The 22,288-nt window shown below is 42.9% G+C and overlaps 1 protein-coding gene across 1 annotated transcript in view; it reads right to left on the bottom strand.

Moving 5' to 3' along the window:
- Positions 1 to 22,288, bottom strand: part of PCMTD1 (protein-L-isoaspartate (D-aspartate) O-methyltransferase domain containing 1) — a 1,015,226-nt gene that overhangs the window by 177,866 nt on the left and 815,072 nt on the right. The window contains exon 2 of the mRNA XM_044061706.1: positions 18,764 to 18,866. Coding sequence (XP_043917641.1) covers positions 18,764 to 18,866 — 103 coding nt within the window. The remainder of the gene's footprint in view (positions 1 to 18,763; positions 18,867 to 22,288) is intronic.

Genomic DNA, 22,288 nt, shown 5'->3' with positions numbered 1-22,288 from the left:
GTACAGCTATCATTTCTTTCTGGTTGATATGCAGGTGCATTTGATTTGGGCTCCATTTGCTCTGAATGCATCTTCCTGCCAGATGCGCCCTCCAAGCATAATCTGATGCGTCTGTAGTCAGGGTTTGGGTGGCAGGGGGTGGAATGAATGACAGTCCCTTGTTTTGGTGACAGACTTCTGCCCACCATAGGAACTCTTGCTGAAGGCAAGGAATGATAGGAATCATTGTTTCCAGGCTGTGACAATGTTGACTCCATAAGCTTTTTAGGTACCATTGAAGTTTCCTCATATGCAAGCTGGCATATGGAATTAGTAGAATGCAGGAAGCCATGAACCCCAAGGCCTGCAGAATTTGTCTTGCAGATAGCTGGGTTTTTGTGGCCACTTGTTTGAAGTAAGTCATCAATTGAATTTGTTTTTCTGGCGTGAAGCCAAGTCATCTGGGCAGTTGTATTCAAGCTTGCACCCAGGAATGTAATTATTTGAGAGGGTACCAGTTGTGATTTCTTTTTGTTTATGGTGTACCCTAGGCAAGTTAGAAGCCTTTTTATAAACGTCAGATGCTGTAGAAGTGTGTCCTTGTTTTCTGGCAGAATTAGGCAATCGTCCAGGTAAGGATAAATTTGAATGTTTCTTTGTCTGCAAAACGCAATTACTGGTGCCAGGCACTTTGTGAAGACCCTGGGCGCAGTAGATAAGCCAAAGGGCAGTGCAGAGAACTGGTAGTGCAAATTGCCTGCTTTGAAGCGGAGGTATTTTCTGCAAGAATCCCTGATTGGGATATGCAGGTAAGCCTCTTTTAAGTCTAGAGTTACCAACCAGGCACCCTTGCCTAGCATAGGCAGTAACTGTTGTAGAGTCAGCATCTTGAATTTTGTAACATCCAGAAATGTATTTAGAATGGATAAGTCCAAAATTGGATGCCATGATTTGTCTTTTCTGGGTACCAGGAAAAGTTTTGAATAAAAACCTTGTTCCTTTTCTGGTACTGGTTCATGAGGGACATAACTTGTTTTTGGGCCTCTGCCCACTGATTTGGAGCCAAATCTGGCCATCAGTTTAGGATTAGCAACATGTGGAAATGAAATCTGTATCCCTGGGATACTACATTTAAAACCCACTTGTCCTTGGTAATTAGATGCCAATTTCGTGCATGAAGTGCCAGTTTTCCACCCAAAGGGGCTGCCAAAAGATAAGTGCTTGGAGATGGCAGAGGAAAGTCATTGAGACTGTTTACCATAGGGAGATGCCTTGTTACTTCCAGATTTGGAGGTGGAAGCACCCCATTGGTTTGTTCTGTAAGTTCCTTGTGACTGAAACCTGGAGCCTTTGGAGTATCTGGGTTTGACCTGAGCGGCTCTGGTGGGTACTGGAAAGGACCAATTCTTAGTAGGCCAGTGCCTACTAAACCTGGGTGGCTGCACTTGTAGGAAATCTTTTGCAGTTTGCATAGATTTAGCTTTATCTTCCATCTTTTTCAAAACTACTTCTGCCTTATTACCAAATAGACTGCCCTGTTGTAAAGGAGCATCCAACAATTTTGCTTTAACATGATCAGGCAGATTTTGCTCCTTGAGCCAAGCGTGCCTTCTTATCACAGATCCAGTTACAGCGGCCCTGCAAGAGGCCTCCAAGGAATCAAAACCACATTGCAAAGTATGCTTTCCAATTTGTTCAGTTGAATGCAATAAATCCTGTAACTCTTTATTTTCTACACAGTCAGAAATCAACATCATTTTCTGTTTAAGTAGGCCCATGACATGCTGCTGATATTTAAGCATATGAAATTGACAGTTTAAAGCCCTGATTGCCAAGGTTGCAGACGTATAAACTTTCTTACTCCAACTATCCAGCGCCCTGGAGTCTCTATCAGAAGGGGTAGGATTTTTAGCAGTAGAGGCCTTAACACCCTTGGGACCCTGAGAAATGGTTTCAGGGTCAGCAGTAGGGTTTTTAAAAAGGAATTTGTGGGAGTCAGGAACCCTGTAACATCTGTCTGGCTTACTAGGAGCCGGAGACAGGGAATCAAGAGCCATGCTGGATTCTGAGAAAACATCAACAACAATGTCTAGAACAGGTGGTATAGCCAAAGGCCTATGCTGAGGAAGAAGGAAATTCCTAAGCCTCTTTTTAGATTCTGAAAAATCCTGACTCTCCCAGTGAAAATCTTCCCTTAAGGTATGCAAGGTTTATCCAAAAGAAAAGTCCTCAGGAGGAGAAGCAGAAGGGATGGATTCTTCTGCATCAGAGTCCTCATAAGGTGGAATAGATAATTCCTGATCAGAAGAGGAATCATAAGAAATGGAAACCTAATCTGATGATTCATAATCAGTGCTTTGCCTAGGCCTCTTAGCAGGAGGGGGATGGGAACCCCTGATCAAGGTAATTAAATCCTCAGCCATTTTGATCATTTGTTTTTTAGGCATAGGGGCCTGAGCATGTGGCCCAAGCATCATTTTTTTAGACACAGAAGTTGATTTTGTCCTAGGTTTTGAAGATGGTGTCAGTTTAATATACACATCTTTAGGCCTGAAAACACCCTCAGAAGCCGGTGCCTGCTCAGTGGCTTCGGACCCATCTAAGGTAGAGACATCCGCAGGTTCAATACTTAAAAGTGTCTCATGGCATACCGGACTCCGAATGGGTCTCAGTAGATGCCTGTGAATCAAAAGTAGCAGGCATCAGGGGCTGCGAAAGCGTCTCACTGAGTACCGGCAAACCGGCGACTGGCTTAGGAGAAGCTTCATCATCGGTTTTGGACCTAGACGGTCTGTCTTTTTCTTTGCGTTTTTTGTGTATTCCGGTAGTAGGATTGCTAACCGACGACATTTCAGGATAGTTAAATCTTGAGCCAAAATATTTAGATGCAAAAATATACCAACGCTTAATAGTGCGTTGATTAAATTTAGCACAAAACTGACAGCAAGGCACATTGTGGTCAGGGCCTAGGAAAAGAATACAGTACAAATGAAAATCCTTATGAGGCATTTGCTTCCCACAAGTAATGCAATTATTAACTTTTACTGACATCAGTAAGGAGCAAGAAAAATTTTCCCCAACGGGATACTTAGCTTTAGGTTGAAGACTTCGGTTCTGAAACTCGAAAATGAAAATTTCAGGAGTCGGCCGACCAGCACTTGTGAACTGCTTCTGCTTTGGGCACCGTGCGGCAAGAAAGACAGATGAAAATGGCGTCGGCTGCATGTTTTATACCCCTGATGACCTGACGTCATGGAAGAAGGGACAGCAATCGATGCAGGACCCAAGACTTTGTTAATCAGGCCGACTGAGAGCAACCTGCCAGCAGATTACCCAAATGTAATGACTGCAACAGTGAAACATGAAGAACATCATAATGGAACTTACAGTGTCATCTGTAGCTTCCTGGAGCTTTACAGAATCCATGTCATTGCCATCAGGTGCCTTAGCTGCCATTTCACCAGCCATGCCAAGAAGACAGCCTACCTTTACTGTTATCTAAGTGATGCAGCTTATCACTCTAAAAGGGTTGAGGTTACCTAAACAGAACCCTAAGCATTAGCCTACTGGTAAGGCAGACAGACAGCCTGACCCTGAAGAGCTTAGTTATTTTTAAAAGCCAGAGCTATAATGGTACTACTGGCTTTAACAGTCTCTTTCCAGACTACTTAGTCCTTGGGATGCCAAAAAGCAAGTATTTCGTCCCTGTGACAAAGGTCAGTGCATTAGGATGTTCTCAGTTAAAACTAAAAATGTCTTTAAAATAATAAGTGACTGGAAAGACCACAGAATGTGTGCTCTATGATGCCAGATGACTACTGCAATCCTCAGTATGGTAAAGGTATCAATTTTTGGGGATATGCCCTCTGTCTTAAATCACCTGAAGTACCTGTTAGCAGGAAAATGGGGAGAACAAACCCCTCCTACAAATACAAAAACAGTGGTAATAGTGCTGAAGGCAGGTTTAATGGGCTTTATGCGACTGGTCTTGGGCATATACCTTTTTGGCTCTCTTAGACTTAACATCCTCTAAACAAAAAACTCCACTCCCTAGAAGCTCTCCTCACTCTAGAGAATGCTAACATCTGTGTGGTCATAGAGACATGGTTTAAAGCCACCGAAAGCACACAAGGTTTTAATACCTTCCATACACAGACCAGTTACTGCACAATCAGGAACTAAAAAAGTGGAAGTGTCTCAGTTTACACCAATAATAAATATACCTCACGGCTGGTGAAACAGGACAATGCACTTGAGCTATTCCATGTTCAACTTACAATAGGGAAAATCCAATACCATTTCCTTGCAAGCTATAGGTCCCCCTCTATGACCCAGGAAACCAATACCATGTATTTAAACTTACTGAAAACACTCATCAAACCCAATACCATATTCATGGGTGACTTGAATTACCCCACTATTAACTGGTAATCCTATAAGACACCAAATGTAGAGGCACAGAGATTCCTAGATTTTGTAAACACAAACTCCCTGGAACAGACCGTCAATAAACCAACCCGGGGTGCAAACATACCGGATCTAGTCCTCACTAATATGGGAGAGTGCTGCACATCCTCTAGTGTATTGTCTTCTCTGAAGGTCAGACCACAAAATGGTCTCCTTTGAAGTAAAAATAAAACATGGACCCCCAGCTAAACCTGGAATATTCAGGAACTAAGGTTAACTTCCTGCTATTAACTGATAACCTGGCAAAATTTGAAACCCCATAAACCATGAGAACACTGTTGCCTATGCAGAACTGTTCAAAGAAACCCTATATGGGCATGTTAATAGCTGCATAGAGGCAGCTACACCCACCAGGAAGAAGTACAGAACTAACTAAAAAAAAAAAAAAGCTACTCTGGTGGTATCACAAAATCAATAGGCTGTATAACAGAAGGAAGAAAATCATGGCAAAAAAATATGAGGTGCAGTACCCAGCAGGATAAAACCACTATCAATTTAAACAAACAACTCAGAGGACAAATAAAGTCTACCAAAGGCAAATCTGAGGTAAATATGGCCTCTCAGGCCAAGAACAAACAAAAGGTATTATTTAGCTATGTCCTCAACCTCAAAGGCAATACACAATTGTGTGCATGGCTCATTGTAAATGGAGCCACCTATACTGAGCCAAAAGACATAACCAGCCTACTGACCCACAAGTTCAGCTCCAACTTTACCCCTTTCTCTCCCTCAACCTTCCCCTCAGTAAATACCATATAACCCCCCTGAGATCACTAGGGAACAAGTCCTTAATGCTCTCTTTAAGGCCAAGAAAACTGCATCAATGGGCCTGGACAATATCCCAGGATGCCTTCTAAATAGCATGAAACATGACTTATCAGGTCCCCTGGAAATGCTGTATAACTGTAACCTCCAAACATACTTCATGCCTCATGAATGGAGAACAGCAACAGTTATCACTCTGCATAAATATGAGCCATCTACAGACTATGGAAGCTACACACCCAAGAGTCTTACTAGTCTTATATGCAAAGCCATGGAAAGCATTATCATATACATTATCAATAATGAAACGGCAAACCTCCAGACACTGGACCAAAACAAGTTTAGTTTGATCAAGGGCAGTTTATGCCTACTCGATCTGGTGGGTTTCTTTCAGAAGGTCACCAAAGCAATGGATGAGGGCAAAATTGTTCACACTGCCTACCTTGACCTGGTCAAGGTATTTGACAATACTCTATTCGGGCACTGTTGACAAACTCAGGAAATTGGTTACAAACCCATATATCACCCAGTGGATAGCCAACTAGCTCACACACAGGACCCAGGAAGTTAAAATTGTGAAGTTGACTTCTACAAAGAGGCCAGTCACAAGTGAAGTCCCTCAGGGATCAGTCCTTGGACTACTCCATTTTGGCATTTACATCTCTGAAGTAAAGGCCAATATCAATGGTCTCTGCTGACTAAATTTGCAGATGATTGCAAATTAGGAGCGGTCACTGAATCCCACACTGACACAAATGTTCTCCAGGAAGGACTGACACAAACAACTGGTGTCTGAAACACAGACTAAAACTAAATGTTAAGAAATGCTTAACAGTATCCTTCAGGAAGTCATCCACCACCTGGTAACAATCATATTGACAACACACCCTTTAGAGATGATCCAGTATCAAGGACTTGAGGACACACGCAGACAGTAATCTAGCCATTTACCATCACGAGTCTACAGTAGTGAGGAAATCATTCTATTCTGCGCAACTTATAAACAAAGGCCTGGCATCTAGATGCAAGGAAGTCATTGTTCCACTGCATTCGGCATTCACTGGACCTATCATTGAGTACAGCTCTCCCTTTGGTATGTACCTACCAGCCATATCCAACAAATGGAACTTACATAGAGGTTCCTCACTAAAAGAATATAGGGCACAAGAAAAATGTCTTATGTAGACAACCTCAAGGCCCTATCCCTGTATTCAGTCTCCTACAAGCTGTTGAAGGGAGATCTATGCCTGGCATACAGGGCATTGTCAGACCCCTCTCGGATGGGCCTCCTGCATATGAGCAAAACAAACAGCACCAGAATTACCCATTTTAAAGACTTAAACTTTGCCTATGATATAAATAGGACCTGTTGGCGGGGCAAGTATATATCCCGGAGACTAGCCCATCTGTGGTACAGGCTCTCAATCCATGTGAAGCAGAGTTCCTCCCTAACCCAATTCAAGTGTAACTTGGACAATTAGATAGGCAACAGGAAATTTATCCCTGACTTGGCACCTATGTCTCTAATGAACACAGGCAACCTGTAAATGGTTCATCTCCCAGGCCCCCGCTTGTAAATGTTCCATCTCCCAAGATCCTGCTTACATTTATCAAGGATACCAGAACTTGTCAGAGATTTGGAATGCATGGTTAGGCTTATCCTAATAAACACCAATGAACCTGAGTAAGATGCCACTCCTTTCAAAAAAAAAACTGAGTGATGGAAAGGAGCCGAAGAATAAGACATTCTTTTCAAAAAAGTGATTGAGAGAAAGAAGTCAAAAGTATAAGCCAAAGGAATCATTGTGGGTGCAACAGTCTGAAGGAATAAACAATGAAATGCAAGGGGTCTTTTGAATGCAAAAGTAAATGCTAAGTAACAGACAAACAGACATGCAGGTAGAAAGGTTCTACTGTGACTGACCCACAGGACTCTGGCACTCTGCACATGATCTGTTTATCAGACATTACTTTCCCAGGCTACACAAGCACTTCACCTTCCTATGTTAGCTGCACCTCACTCCTCTACTTTCTAGTTTCTTACCAAATTGAAAAATGAAAAAGTGAGAAGATTGCATAAGCCAATCACTGCCCAGACAGGGAGATGCAGGAAGGTTCATAATGAAGACTGAACCCTCCAAGCAGATCTAGTGTTATGGTAAAGTGCATCATTTTCAAATTTTCTACAGAAATTCAGTCTTCAGTAAGTCACACATGGCAGACTCCCTAGCTAACCCTTGTGGAAGGTAAGAACGGACAACTAATCACCAAACTGTGGGCCTCAGACCATCTACACTTCAGCAACACATCCATCTTCCCAGTTCCCAGATATACAAACATGTTTGTGGAGTCATGAACTAGGGCACCTAAGAGATGAGCCTGCCAATGGTAGACTACAAATCTCAAGAGTCTAAACAAACATTAAGATGAAAAAAAAAAGCTTTAGCCAAGGTGCAAGCACCACTACTAGATAGTGAAGAAGTCCAATGACCGATAAACATTACAGAACACCCCAACTAGAGAATGTGCAGAAAGATAGTCCTGGTAACCTCCTGAGTAGCAGATCAGACAGCACATGTGGTATGCTATGGTGTCAAACAGTGCAACACCCAATGAGGAGGGCTCACCTACCCCAAAGCACAGGCAGTGTTCTGAGCCTCAACCAAGGTATCCTGGAGACAAGCCTACTGCTGTCAAACTATAAAGCACCCAAGTCAGATCCACCCAGCTAAGAATGTGGCTGTGGGGCAATCACTAAACAGAGGTCACTGATGGCATGTGCAGATGTCCCTGAGAATGGAAAAAAGAAGTTAAGTCTTACCATAATGTTCCATCTGTGTTGTTGATCTTCATCCATTCATCACTGATGGGTTATCGGTTCTGTCCTCTGAACAGAGTTGGCCTCGCACCAACCAAAAACTCTTGAGCTAAGCTTTTACCCACAATACCCTTCTCCCCGTTACCCCAGACCGATTTTGCCCTAACTTTGTAAAGCAGAGGCCGTCTCTGAGCAAAACCCTTAATCCAGGAGATGGACCCATAGTATCCCCCAGGAGCCTCTAGGAGGGGGAAGAAGGGTGGGATGTGATGAATGAATGAAGATCAACAACACAGATGGAAAGTTATGGTAAGACATAACTTCTTTATCTGATGATGTTAATCTTCATTCCATTCATCACTGATGGGACAGAGTCCCCAGCTACATGTCACTTGGGCGGCCCTTATGGGAAAACATTCTGAGCCAAAGGAAGCTCTTCCCCTGGAGACCAGATCCAATTTGTAATGAGTGATAAATGTATGGGGAGAAGCCCATGTAGCTGCTACACAGATGTCATCCATGGAAGCTCTAGAGTGGAACTCCAGGGAAGTTGCCATTGATCTAGTGGAGTTAGCTCTGATGTTTGGTGGAGCAGACTTTCTTTTTTGGTGATGAATGAAGATTATACAGTCTCTAAACCATTTAGATAAGGTCACTTTAGAGACAGACTTTCCCATTTTTGGACCAGAGAAGGATATACATAACTGGTCTGATTTGCAGATTGTTTCTGTCCTAAGTAAAATCTCAGTTGTCTGTGGACATCAAGTAAATGTAAACAATACTCTCCCTTGTTCGAAAATTTAGGGAAGAACACTGGTAGGTCAACAGTCTGATTAATAGAGAACTCAGAGATTACTTTGGTAATGAAGGAAGGGTTGGCCCATAGTGATACTCTGTCCTTATGGAAAATCAAATAAGGAAGCATCATGCAAAGAGCCTGGAGCTCGGAAATGTGTCTGGCCGATGTAATGGCCACCTGAAAAGAGAGATTTCCAAGACAAACTTGATGTCACAAGTGGCTGCTGGCTTAACGGGAGGCCGTGTCAAAGATTGTAAGACTAGTGAGAGACTCCATGGTTCTATGGGCTGCTTATTTGGAGGTCTGGAGTGACAGACTCCTTTCAAAAAGGTTTTGCGTAGATGATGTGAAATTAAGGAGGAGTCATCAAAACCATTATGAAAATTCAAAATAGCAGCTAAATGAACTTGTGATAAGTACTGGAGTATGGCAGAGACCAGTGCAGAGTATGGATCTAGTTTTCTCTGTTTAGACCAAATTGAAAATCTTTTCATTTGTCAGCATAAAGTTTCCTGGTGGATGGTTTACGTGAAGCTAGGATAATGTCATGTACTGGAGAGGAAAGATTACAATGCCTGGTGATCATCATAAGTGGAGAAGCCAAGTTGTGAGCTTGAGACTGGTCAAGTTCGGGTGGCTCAAGCCTTGGGGGTGAGAAATCAGATCTGGAGTTGTATCCAGGATCCACGGTTTGGAAAGTAGATGAGGCCGAAGAAAGGGGAACCATACCTGTTGAGGCCAATATGGTGCTATAAGGATCACTTTGCTTTTCAACCGAACAGCTTTCTTCACGAATTGAGGAATCAGAGGAATGGGAGGATAAGCATAAAGCAGTCCCAAGGGCCAATCGTGGATTAGAGCGTCTCTTGGGGACTCTCCCTGCGGGGGAATTAGGGTGAAGTAGTTGCTGCATTTGTGGTTGGACGGTGAGGCGAATAGGTCGCAGCAACGCTGGCCCCAATGGCTGAAAATCTCTGCCACTATGTTGGGGTTGAGGGACCACTCATGAGGCAGGAGAATGCACCTACTCAACTTGTCTGCAATCACGGTTGAATTCCCCGGGATATGCGTTGCTATCAGAAAGCACTTGGAAGCTATCACCCACTGCCAAACTCTCATGGTCTCTCGACACAGGGGCAGGACTTGGTTCCTCCTTGTTTGTTGATATACCAAACTACTGACATGTTGTCCGATTGAATAGCAATTGTTCCCCGAAGGAAGGGCAGACTGAAATATTTGCAACACCAAAAGCACTGCCCTCAGTTCTAGAATGTTTATATGCAGATTGGCTTCTAAATTGGACCATGTGCTTTGGGCTGTCATGCCCTGAAAATGCCCCCCCCCCCCACTCCATCAGGGAAGCGTCCATGGTCACAATGGCACTAGGCTGTGAGGGGTGGAAGGATCGGTTCCACAATTGTCTCTGACTTCATCCACCAAGATAGGTCTTGCTTGCATCGATTTGTTATTCAAATCTGGAAAGACAAAGGGTGGCGATTTGGATACCACTGGATTAACAAAAGCCGCTGTAGGAGTCTCATGTGAAGCCTTGCAAGGGGTACTATTGATATTGAAGCTGCCATTGACCCTAACACCTGCAGGTCCTCTCAAGCTGAAACCATGTCGTGGCGGAGTATCACTCAGAGCTGGATCCTTAGTCTTTGTAGCCTGTGACCTGGGAGAGAGATTAAGCAAGAATGGAAGTTCACCCCTATAAATTCCAAAGATTGGGTTGGAGTCCAATTGGATTTCTCAGAGTTTATAGGGATTCCCAGAAGATTTGCCAAAGAGAGGGTGTAGTACAAGGCTGTTACCAGTAGATGCTTGGTGGGGGTGGTGAGGAGCCAATCGTCGAAGTATGGAAACACACGGAATCCTTGTAGTCTCAAGTGAGCTGTCACTGTTGCCATGCATTTGGTGAACATGCAGGGGGGCTGTAAAGAGTCCAAAGGGCAGAGTGCGGAATTGGTAATAATTGCCTCTCAGCCAGATGCAAAGGAACCTTCTGGAGCATTTGTCCATTTTGATGTGGTAATACGCATCATGAAGGTCTATCAAGCACATCCAATCACCTTCCTCCAGAAAGGGGAGAACGGACTGAACAGTGACCATCCGGAATTTTGTCTGGATGACAAAGTTGTTTAAACAGCTGAGGTCCAAAATTGGTCTCCAGTCCCCTGTCTTTTTTGGCATCAAAAAGAATCTTGAGTAGAATCCGGATCCGATCTGGTGGGAGTTTTTGGATGACTCTTTTTAAATACAGCTTTTCTACCTGTAGAGCTGCTTCTTCCCTTAGACTGGTTGGAATGTCGGGAATTCGTTTTGGTGGCTTTGGGTAAGAACTGAATGGAATTTGGTAACCTCTGGTTATTATCTTCTGCACCCATGAATTGGTGGTAATTAATAGCCAGTCACTGGGGTGCAGAGAAAAACGTCCCCTGACTGCTTCCAGAGGAAAGCAAATGGGCCACTCTTCAGCAGCACTGATAGGATTGTCCAGAGAATGAATCTCTGGAACCCCGATTACATGGACCCCCTCTGCCTCTGTAGGGACATCATCCAGAAGAGTTGCCCCTTTTGCCTCTGGGGGTGAACTCACCACATGTGTCACGAAAAGGACCCTGAGACTTTTTGTGCCACAATTTCCCACTTCTCTGGTTCCTGGAAAAGGAGCACTGAGAATTGGAGAAACATACACCAATGGCAGACAGGGTCTTGCCACACTGCTCATACCTGGCTAGCATGCCCTTCACTTTAGAGCCAAATAGTGAATACGGTTCCACTGGAGTGTTAAGGAAGGAAGACTTAAAAGGATCCGCAAAGTCACATAGGCGCATCCAGGCATGACATCTCATAACTACACCTGAAAGCGCAGCTCTTGCCGCCCCTTCGGTTGCATGTGAAATTAACCTCATGGATGAATTTGATACTGATTCCAGGGTCCCTAGCTGCAAAGCTACCTTGTCATTAACCTAGTCAGACACCTGTCTTGATAGAGTACCAGACAGTTCAGAGATGAGGTCTCTCTGGAGTCTGCTGAAATGTACCAGGTAGTTCAAGGACCAAATTGAAAAGGTCGATGAAGCAAATACTTGCTTCCCCAGACTGTCCACCACTTGGGACTCTTTGTTAGGCGGGTGAACATTATGACTCTCCTCAGTGAGGTCTTTCTTTGTGGCCGCTGCTACCATCACTGCATCTACTGGTTAACCCTTTGACCAATGTGGATTTTCTTCAGGGGGAGACAGAATCTTGTCTGGTCTCCTTGAGATTGCCTCAACAGCATCAGGGTTCCTCCAGGTGTGCTGCACCACAAGCTGAATAAGCTTGTCTGTAGGTGGGGTCACCCAAGAGGTAGATGGTTGAGCATGAAAATTCTGCAGGAAAACGGATTCCTCGGAGGAAAGGTTTTTGGGCTTCCAGGCACCCCTCTGTTTCTGGATGGTTTCAAGATCTCAAGGATATCTCTGAAGGAGACATCTTCAGGGGGTGACCATGGGGACCCTTCCCCTTCATCATAATCCATATCATCTGTAAGGGACTCCACAGGAGAGTCCACGTTGGAGCTTCTAAGGAGGACCCAGGGGAAAAGGCACCCTGCAATAGGGTCTCCTGCAGCTCCCATGCTCAATGTCCCAGGATGGTGGCCTGTGACATGGTTGGGATTCCAATGCCGAAGGCTGGCCTGGAGAGGCAAGGGCCCTCTCCATCACCTGGAATGCAGGGCCGCCTGAAGAGGGGTGGGAGCCCGGAATCGAGAAGGACAACCACGGAACCGGGGTCACACACCGCTCCATTGAGCCCGCTCTCAGGAATGGAGCCTCAAGCTGGATTGGTACCGACAGGGCTCCTGGCACCGTGGACAGCACTGTAGACAGGGTCAGTGCCGAACTCGGAACCGAGGAACCTGTAGTCCAATCCCAGGTCTGAGGAAGACCTGGTTCTGAAGGAACCGAAAGTCAAAGGGTCAGCTCCGGGGCCAAAGTGAGATCCACTATTGGCACTGAAGCTGGGGGTGCTGAGAGAGCAGTCTGTGCCATGGCCTTCGAAACCTGCAAGGACAAAGGAGGAGAGTAAGATGGAGTTGAATCTGAAGGAATCCCCCTGGCTGTCAGCAGCTGGTTCACAAGGCGCACTACATCTAGTTCGGAGAGGCTCCTGGTGGATCTTGTGGATATTCCTGAAGTGGACTCTGAACACTCTAGAAAGGGGCTATAAACCTGCCCCAAGAAAGGGTTCACAGACGGGGAATATTGGGTTTGTGCTTGAATGTCTAATGGCACCATAGTCTCCAATTTTGAGATGATCAAGGGAGGAGTGTCCACCTGAACTAGTGGAACCATAGGAAGGCTCGGTGCCGAGATCAGTGTAGAGGTCAAAATCTTAGTTTCTGTCATAGTCAGTGCCACAGACGTTGCTGGTGCTGAAGGCTTCTGGTCCAGTAAGGAAAGTTTCGCAAGTTTGAATTTAGGTTGTCTCAACTCCTCACCAGAGGATGAAGAGGGAACTGAATGTGGCCTCTTTCTCTTTTCTGGGAGGGAGCGAACCCTCCGATGCAGAGAGAGCCTCTGAAAAGGGTGATTTAAGAAGCCCCTTTAGAATCTATTTATTCTTTCATTTATTCAAGGCACGGGAACTAAATTCCTGGCAAATAGAGCAAGGTGGCTGGACAGAGAGAGGAGGCACTCCCAAACAATACACACAGTCATTATGAGTGCCACTATTTGGCATTTTTCTCCCACACTTCAGACACTGTTTGAAGCCTGAAGTGCCCTCTTTTTCAGACATGTCAATCACAACACAATCAAAGCAGTACAAAGAAAAACAATATTATACACACAGCTAGGCAGAAACCAGAAGGAAAATACCAACAATTGGTACTAGAAGATTACCACAGCGGGTAGAGAGAAGGGAGTGTACCAGTGATGGTACAAAGTTTACCAACAGGTAGTTGACAGGAAAAACTTGGAAGAGAAGGATGAAAACTTAGAGATAGCTGGACACGAGGAAAATAAAGAAGGATAAGCTATCAAGACTTTTCAATAAGCACTTGTTTATCAAAAATATCAAAGACTTAGCTGAGAGCTGGCTTGAACATGGCTTTACGACTATGGGGCAAATGAGACTTGGGGTAACAGGGAGAAGGCTATTGTGGGTAAAAGCTTAGCTCGAGAGTTTTTGGCTGGCGGCAAGCTTGGTATAAGGCCGACTCAGTTCCGAGGACGGAACCGATAACCCATCAGTGATGAATGGAATGAAGATTAACATCATCAGATAAACAGTTACTGAACAGAAGGTCAACACACACCAACAAAAAAGTTAAGAAAAAACAGTAAAGAACTCCATCTGGGTACCAAAGTCAGAGAAAGTCTGCCCTGATCCAATATCTGCTTCCTCAGCAAGGATTTCAGCATCTCCCAGGACATTCTCCTCTGCTCAGGAGACGGATGGGGAAAACAAACAGGGATTAACACAGTCACTTGGTTTTAGACCACTTCAAGAAACTCCTTTAAAAATCTCATAACACAGATGTATGCAGTCTCCAGATAAAGACCGCAGATCATCCCACCCTCAGTGAATGCCTCTGTGGGTACCAGCCTCAAAAATGTACCTGGCTCCCAAGTTCAGAAACTGTAATAGAAGATCATCCAGAAGAAAAAGTTATTTGATCCAGCTAAGAATCAGAATTCCACAGAGATGCAAATCCGAAAACAAAATGGAGATGGCTCCTATGCCAAATGAACAAGATGACAATCCCTGGATATCATGTTTTGTGGTTGTCAGAACTAGATCAGAGGGCAAGAGTCCACTGTGATCTAGGCAGTCAACCAAAACCAAATCCTGCACTAGCAAGGGAAGTGATGAGGAAATAAGTCAAAAATTTTGCATGATGACCACCCCTCAGAGACCTTTAGAGACAAGAGGGGATACATATCTGTGGAACACCTACAAGAGAGTCAATTGAGGGTCAGAAACACTAATCCCAACCAACTACCTTGACACAGAGACCTCAGAAATGGGATATAGTTGAACCATCCCAAGAAGTGGAGAAGATGCATATCTCCAATCAGACCAACAGCTAGGATGAGAATTTGAAGTCTGCATCATGACTCCAACAATGGCCTTTTACATATTTGGCCACAGATAACCCAAAACCATTCATTAAGCAAAAGAACCAAGGTGACTAGCAGGCAGAATTAGCTCATGCTCCATGAAAAAGTTGATAAACTTGGTGAAAGAATACCAAGAAGTCAAAGCAACTTGGCGCTAAATAAATGAAATAATGTAGCACAAAGCCACTACTATCTATGAAATATGTGAATCCAGGGTGAACAGAGAGTGCAAATCATGGATGAGCAACACCTATTGTTCAGCTGCCAAGTGCTGCCATGCTTTGAACAGAACCAAGCTCCAACACCACCAGTTCAACTGGTAATGACAGCTTCTGCCATCCACTGGCAACCATGCTAGTGGAGAACTCTGCAGCCAATGAAAAGGACAAGCCAAAGACACATCTCCTTTAGATAAGACATTTGTGTCTTTGTTTGTGTCTTTCGGCTTTTCCCGGTTAGGGGTCGCCACAGCGGAACTCCGGTTCGCTAATGATTGGCAGTAGATTTTTACGTGCTGGCTTGCCAGGCTTAACGCACAACCTTCAACGAAGGAATGCCCATTCATGCATGTTGCCACACAGAAGACACTCTAACTGAGAATCGAACGGGCAATGTCTAACTGTGAGGCGACAACGCTACCGCAGCACCACCACCGCAGTATCCCCTTAGATAAGACATAATGACCTAAAAAAAATGAGAGACTTTCTGGACATTAACAATCTGGTCTACAACACAGCGAAATAAAAGGCAGCAGTAAAGCTCCACAGTGGGCTACACTAAGCCAAGACCACATGTAAGCAACAACTGGATGCACACTGACAGAAAGTCAGGGGTAAGAACAATACTCAGTTAGGGCCAAATTTAACAATAGGGTAAGAACAATACTCAGTTAGGGCCAAATTTAACAATCACCTATTGGTCACAGTAGTAGCTTAAGACAAGTCAAAAGTAGTAGCCTACCTGCAGAATCTGCATAATTTCCTTAACATTTACAGAACTATGGGCCTGCCATCTGGGATTACCTACACAAACGAAAAGAATGGTGAGGCTCCGTGAATGGGACATCGGCGAAAAATGGAGCATCGATATCCTCTCTCACTCATGAGCACCCTAAAGACCAGCTTACAAGGACCAAAAAGAAAAAGGTAAATAGGAGGCAAAGCTGGCATCACAAACTTGGTGAGGACAAGAGGAACAACAGGGAAGGGATAGGTGTTCACAGAGTCTAGACCACGATATCCCTACCCTCTCCACCCTCATACTGTGTAGTCTGACCAGGAACCAACCTTATGTACTCAGTAGATGGAGATGATCAACATTCCTGACCCCACATCAGAGACTTCCAATCCAAGGGAGAAAACAGGGGATGGCCCTCCTAGCAAAGTGAAATGGTATGCCACACAAAATTAGAATGTAACAGATGCTCATACCCATAACTGCCTTAGCCTTACAGGTTCCTAGGTTCATAGGTTTTGTACTAGGCTATCAACCATCATAGGTCTTTATAAGCCTAGCCATGCAACGGACACCTATACGGTGGGGGGCATGTTAGTAATGAGGTAACTAAGAGTTGTGCAAGTGCAGGGGTACATTAGACTGGGATTAGTTGGCTTGCTGATGACTTCTGTCTATCAGAGACATGGAGGTCAGACTGGGGATGAATTTACAATTTTCCATCCAACAATCAAGGTTTCACTTGAAAAGGGTCAGGGATGAACTATGTTTCATGAGGATGGGGAGCCTATTCCATAGTGCGGGGATCCTCTGAGATACAAATTGGTCTCTCCAGTATTTTCTTTTATTTATATTGCAGGCAAAGATCATGCCCTTAGATCTACTGTTCCTGGTGCTATTTGTTTTACGTATGTGCAAGAGGTCTATCATAGATGGGTCTGAGGATGCCTTATATGACAGGCAAAGATCACCTCAGTAACATGTAGGAGAAAGAAACAGGCCTTAAACTCATCTGTGTAGGACAGGGTATTCATACCCTAGATATTCTTGGAATACCCTCAAAGGTTTCTCACCAACTGTTGCTGGTGCATGGTTAGGTACATGTCAAAGGGGCATTGTATTCGATGATGGGTCTAACAAGAGCAGAGTAGAGTGGTATTATAACTTCCTTGGACCCAGATGCCATACCCTTGCTTATGAGTTGGTAGACATAGAATGGTTTTCTTACTATCTTGGCAACGTGTTGATCAAAGGCGAAATTACCATCAACAAATACTCCCAAATCTCTAACTACTGGGTCAGCTCTTAGGGGTGTTTCATTAACAGAGTAATTTGCTTGGGTGGACAACTTCCAAAAGGGCACTATGATGCATTTTCTCACACTGAATTTTAATCTGCGACTCTGGCACCTATCATATGTTTCTGGATGTTGGTGTCATGAGGGGAATCTATGACAGCTACCAATTTACAGTCATCTGCAAACCTGGTGAGCCAGAGACCTCTGGCATTAGCCTTAACATCTGAGAAGTAGATGCCAAACAGGAGCATGCTTTACGCAGAGCCCTGGGATATTCCACTGGTGACTGGTGGAAGTGGTCTTACCAATCCTGACTTCTTGGATACTATCTGTGAGCCAGCAAGCAAGCCAGCAAGTTATACAGGGATTTATGCCTATATCAGAGAGTTTGTTAACAATACCTGAGTGGAGTACTCTATTGAACACCTTAGCCAGGTCAAGGTAGGTGGTGTGTACCATTTTACCTTCATCCATAGCCTTGGTGACTCTCTCAAAGAAGCCTACCAGGTTGACTAGACAAGACCTTCCCTTGACAAAGCCAAAATGAGATGGATCCAGTGTCTGTAGGTTACCAATTTCCTTGTTGATCACTTCCATGATAATTCTTTTCTGTGGCTTTGCATATTAGCCTTGTCAGACTGCTGGGTCTGTAGTTTCCAGGGTTGGCTGATCCACCCTTGTGGAGAAAAGTGACTGTGGTAGCCCTTCATTCACTAAGTACGTAACCTGTTTTCAGGCTGTAGTTGAACAAGTAACATATACCTGAAACATTTTCATTAAAAAAAAAAAAATCTGACTTTTTCCCTTTTAAAACTATTTTTTGGCATGTTTCTGACACATTCAATGAATTGAGATCACAAAAATAACTAGTTTCTACAGTACAGCAAAAACTACATTATACAAAATATAAAATATAACAGTGGTAATTTTTAATGGGTTTATATCATGTTGTCAAACTTTTAAAAGTTTGACCACCATACGGTCAACACCATATGTTCGAACTTTAAAAATTCGAAAACGTAATAAAAAAAAAAAAAAAAACACAAAAAAACTTACCTGAAGGTTGTAAGCAGGGGGCAAGCCCCCTGCACCCCCCGCTACTTAAATATACCAACTCCGAGATCACACTACATTGCAGGAAAGGGAAAGTTTTACAAGTTCGAACATATGGTTTCAGCTATATGACATTCAAACTTGCAAAAGTTCGACAACGTGAATGGGACCTATTTTTAATTACAACTCAAACTGAGTGACTGTTAAAAAATGCAAGGCAAAGTATTTAAAAAAATTAACAAAATAAAAGCAAATTGCCTGTGCTGTTGAAGTTTTATTATATATAAGAAAAACTGTCTACATTGCAAGCTTTTTTATATTCCCATAGAACAAAAATGTTACATTCTACACACAAATATCCACACATTTCAAGAAATAGATTTTCTGCAATAAAACGCACACGCGCGTGCACACACACACACACTTTACATATAAACATTATTTACAAAGCTATAATGTAAACAATGTAAAGGCCTAAGTAAAACAGTTCATAACGGAAAACAGGCGTCAATACTTACTTATCAAAGCTATCACTAAATTTAATGAATTTCTCTAGTTTTTCCTTGGCGTAATCTACCACATCAGAATGGAGTTCTATGCCATGATTCACACCAAATGGACCTGCATGAAAACAAAAAGACTGCACATAATACAAAATAACAAGCAAAACAGTTTTCCATGTTAACATATCTGAAAAAGGCAAAACACTAAAATACACACTTTTAATTATTAAGATGTTATAATTGCATATGTTTTTATTGCATACCAGCTGCTTATATAACAAACCAAATCAGTACAACAAAATGATTTAAATCCTGTTGTGGATTTGTATGTTAGCAAAACATGTTAAAATTGGCATGCTTGCAAATTTGTAGTTGCTGGTCTCACCAGATGTGACATACCAGCTAGCTCCTGGATATCTTCGCTAAGTATGTATACAGCTACTACCAACTTATACACATGATGACTATATCACTGAAAGGTAAAAATGTGTTGTGACAATTTTATTCGTGTCCACCTTACTCTTATCAGATGGGTGTGTGTTCCAAATTTCCATTTACAGGGTCAATAATCAAAACTTTGACTTTCACATACATAAAGACAAAAACTCAATCCTTCAAGAATGACAGTTTGTGTTAACTTGGAGAAGGCACAACGTCAAGAAAAGGATTTGCCCTGTTTCACAAGTGTGTGAAATCTTAGAAGTTAGTATAATTAACTGTGGGGAAGTGGGTTTTCAGCCTTCAAATGGGATACTGAAAGGTGGGAGTATACACAATATTATTTTTTTTGTGTTGCATACACTTTGCTCTTGTGATGATCAAGCTTTCATTTTCTGTTCATTAAAAATAAGTGCTTTTGACTGACCGCTTTATAAATATAAAATGTTTCAAACACTACGTAACAGAACACTGTTTTGGAATCTAAAGATGAGCAAATGGCATTAAACCAGTATTCAAAGTCCAAACTGGCTTCTCAGAAAGAAAATACCCACATTGTTAATAAACAGTGAATTAAGACAGCACAGCCATCCATTTTCAATCACCTGCTTTATCCGCTTTAAGGAACAGGCTGCAGGGATACGAAATATGATGCTAGACGCAATCTTTGACATAATGCTAGCACATCACTGTGTACACACACACACACACACACACACACACGCGCGCGCGCGCACACACACAGTGTCAAACTTAACCACTGACAACTCATCTGTTTGCATGCCTCTGGGATTCAGCGTACCTAACAATACAAGACAGAATTAGGTATTTAACCTGTCTTCTTGATTATAAAGTTCATCACAAATCTTTTCCTAACAGTATTTCTGCTTTTTATTTGTAATAAATTTTAAGGGGCAATAGAAGTAGTGTGTACTTACCTTGTCCTACTTCACGAGAAATCTAAATATTTTATCTTGCTCACTCTCATTTTATAATTATTTCCATTTTCTTTTTTTACAGGTTATTATACTGTTTACTGTCAAATTTATGATTATTATGGTAAGCTACCTTTACAAATTAGAATTAGATATCTAGCGGGTCTACTTTGCTTATAACGTGTACCATAAGTCTGCCTATAATATTGTTTTGCTAAACTGATTTCTAACGATCGCTTCCGTTCCAGAACCCATCTATAGTCATTCAAATATTTAACTTACTAAGCAGAGAAACTGAAGCACCCAGCTTAAACATTTTAATTAATATAGCTCAATCTATTACCATCAGTGGTATAGTCAATAAAACACTGATCAAATAATAACTGCCAAGATAATGTGATTTGTGTTTGTCTAAAATATGACTTAAAAACATATACAAAATATCACCAAAATCCAAAAAAATGCAATCAAGACATCACACATTAAACTAAATAGCACAATGAATATAAACCTACTCAAAAATATAAACTATAAAAATATCTTACCAAACAAACTCATTAATTTAACTAAGTAAACAGTGATGGATTATATAAACACTTTACTGAAACATTTATACAATTTGTAAACTTTTCTTCAATATACAATGATTACTTACATACCACAATGACATATAATTATCCATGTCCACATTATATATACAATTTACTTAAAACATTTATACATTTTGCAATCTTTTCTTCAATGTATAGCAGTTATTTACATACCACAATGACATAGTATTCATGTCCTTATACTACCCATACTGAAGGGCCGGTCACTGCAGATGGCACCAAATTTGCAACAACTTTTTTTTACCCAGAGCTCATGCTGCTCTTCTAACTCCCACAACAATCCAGGCTTCCTTCTCCAGTTCATATAACATCTCACCTTGAAGTGATCATCTGAACAGCTCCTACTAAACTAGGAAAAGAAAGTACAGTTGTGTACACTTACCATAAATGTAGATGTTCGAGTGTATTCACTGTTGCAGACATCGCACTTGGGTTATTCTGCCAGGGGTAGCCCTCAGTCGGCCCAAATACCAGAGGCTTAATATTTCTGCATCGGTTGCTGTCGTTTCAGGACTGATGTCAGGTCGTCAGTGGTATAAAAATAGGCAGCCGACACCATTACATCAGTTTTTTTTGCCCCAAATGTCAGGAACCCCCAAATAGGGAGCTAAGTTAGACCTGTAAGGAGTGAGGAAGAGAAAGAGAGAGAGAGACACAAGAGGGTTGGAAGGTGGGAAACCAGGACTGCAAAAGTGAATACGCTCAAACATCTACATTTATGGTAAGTGTACACAACTGTACTATATTCTTTGTGTTCAGTGTTGCAGTCATCACATTCAGGTGGATTCCCAAAGCTGAAAAATGGGTGGAGGCAGTCAAGAAGAGTTGGAGCTGGCTAGTATGCCCTGCAGGACTGCAGTTGCAAAGCCCACCCTGGATTTGGAAAAGATGGGCAGGTGGTAATGCTTGGTGAAGGTATGAACAGAACTCCAAGTTGCAGCTTTCAGAATGTCTCTGGTAGGGACTCCTCTTAGAAAGGCTGTGGAGGTTGAAGGTGCTCTAGTGGAATGTGCTCTGACCCCCTGAGGGGGTGGTTGCCCATGGTGTCTGTAACAGAAATGGATACAGTGCGCTATCCATTTGGAGATGGTTTGCTTTGATATGGCCTTGCCCTCTGCCCCTGGTGCAAAGCTGGCTAGTAACTGGTCAGATTTCCTAAAGGGCTTAAGTCCTATCAATGTAGAATATGAGTTGCCTGTGCACATCTAAAGAGTGCAGGATTCTTTCCCCTTTATTTTGAGGATTAGGGGAAAATGATGGGCAAATGGATAGATTGGTTGAGAGCCACACTGGACACAACTTTAGACTTGAAAGTTGGGTTAGTCCTGAGGAAAACCCTGTCAGCATGAAAAATAATGAAGGCTTCCACAGCCATAAGTGCTTGTAGCTCAGACTGTAATAGCCAGAAGCAAGGCTGTTTTTCAAGAGAGGAACTTTAACTCTGCTGATGCCGCAGGCTCAAAGGGTGTAGCGTGAGCTTTTCCAACACAAAGTTAAGGTCCCAACGCAGGAGTAGGGCCTCTTCTTGGTGGCCTTAAGTTGTTAGCCCCTCTCAG

Source organism: Protopterus annectens, chromosome 2.part0, assembly GCF_019279795.1.
Source record: "Protopterus annectens isolate FY-2018-M chromosome 2.part0, PAN1.0, whole genome shotgun sequence".
NCBI classification, from domain to species: domain Eukaryota; kingdom Metazoa; phylum Chordata; order Ceratodontiformes; family Protopteridae; genus Protopterus; species Protopterus annectens.
The sequence above is the reverse complement of the archived record's forward strand: the minus strand, read 5'-3'. Positions and strand labels throughout refer to the sequence as shown.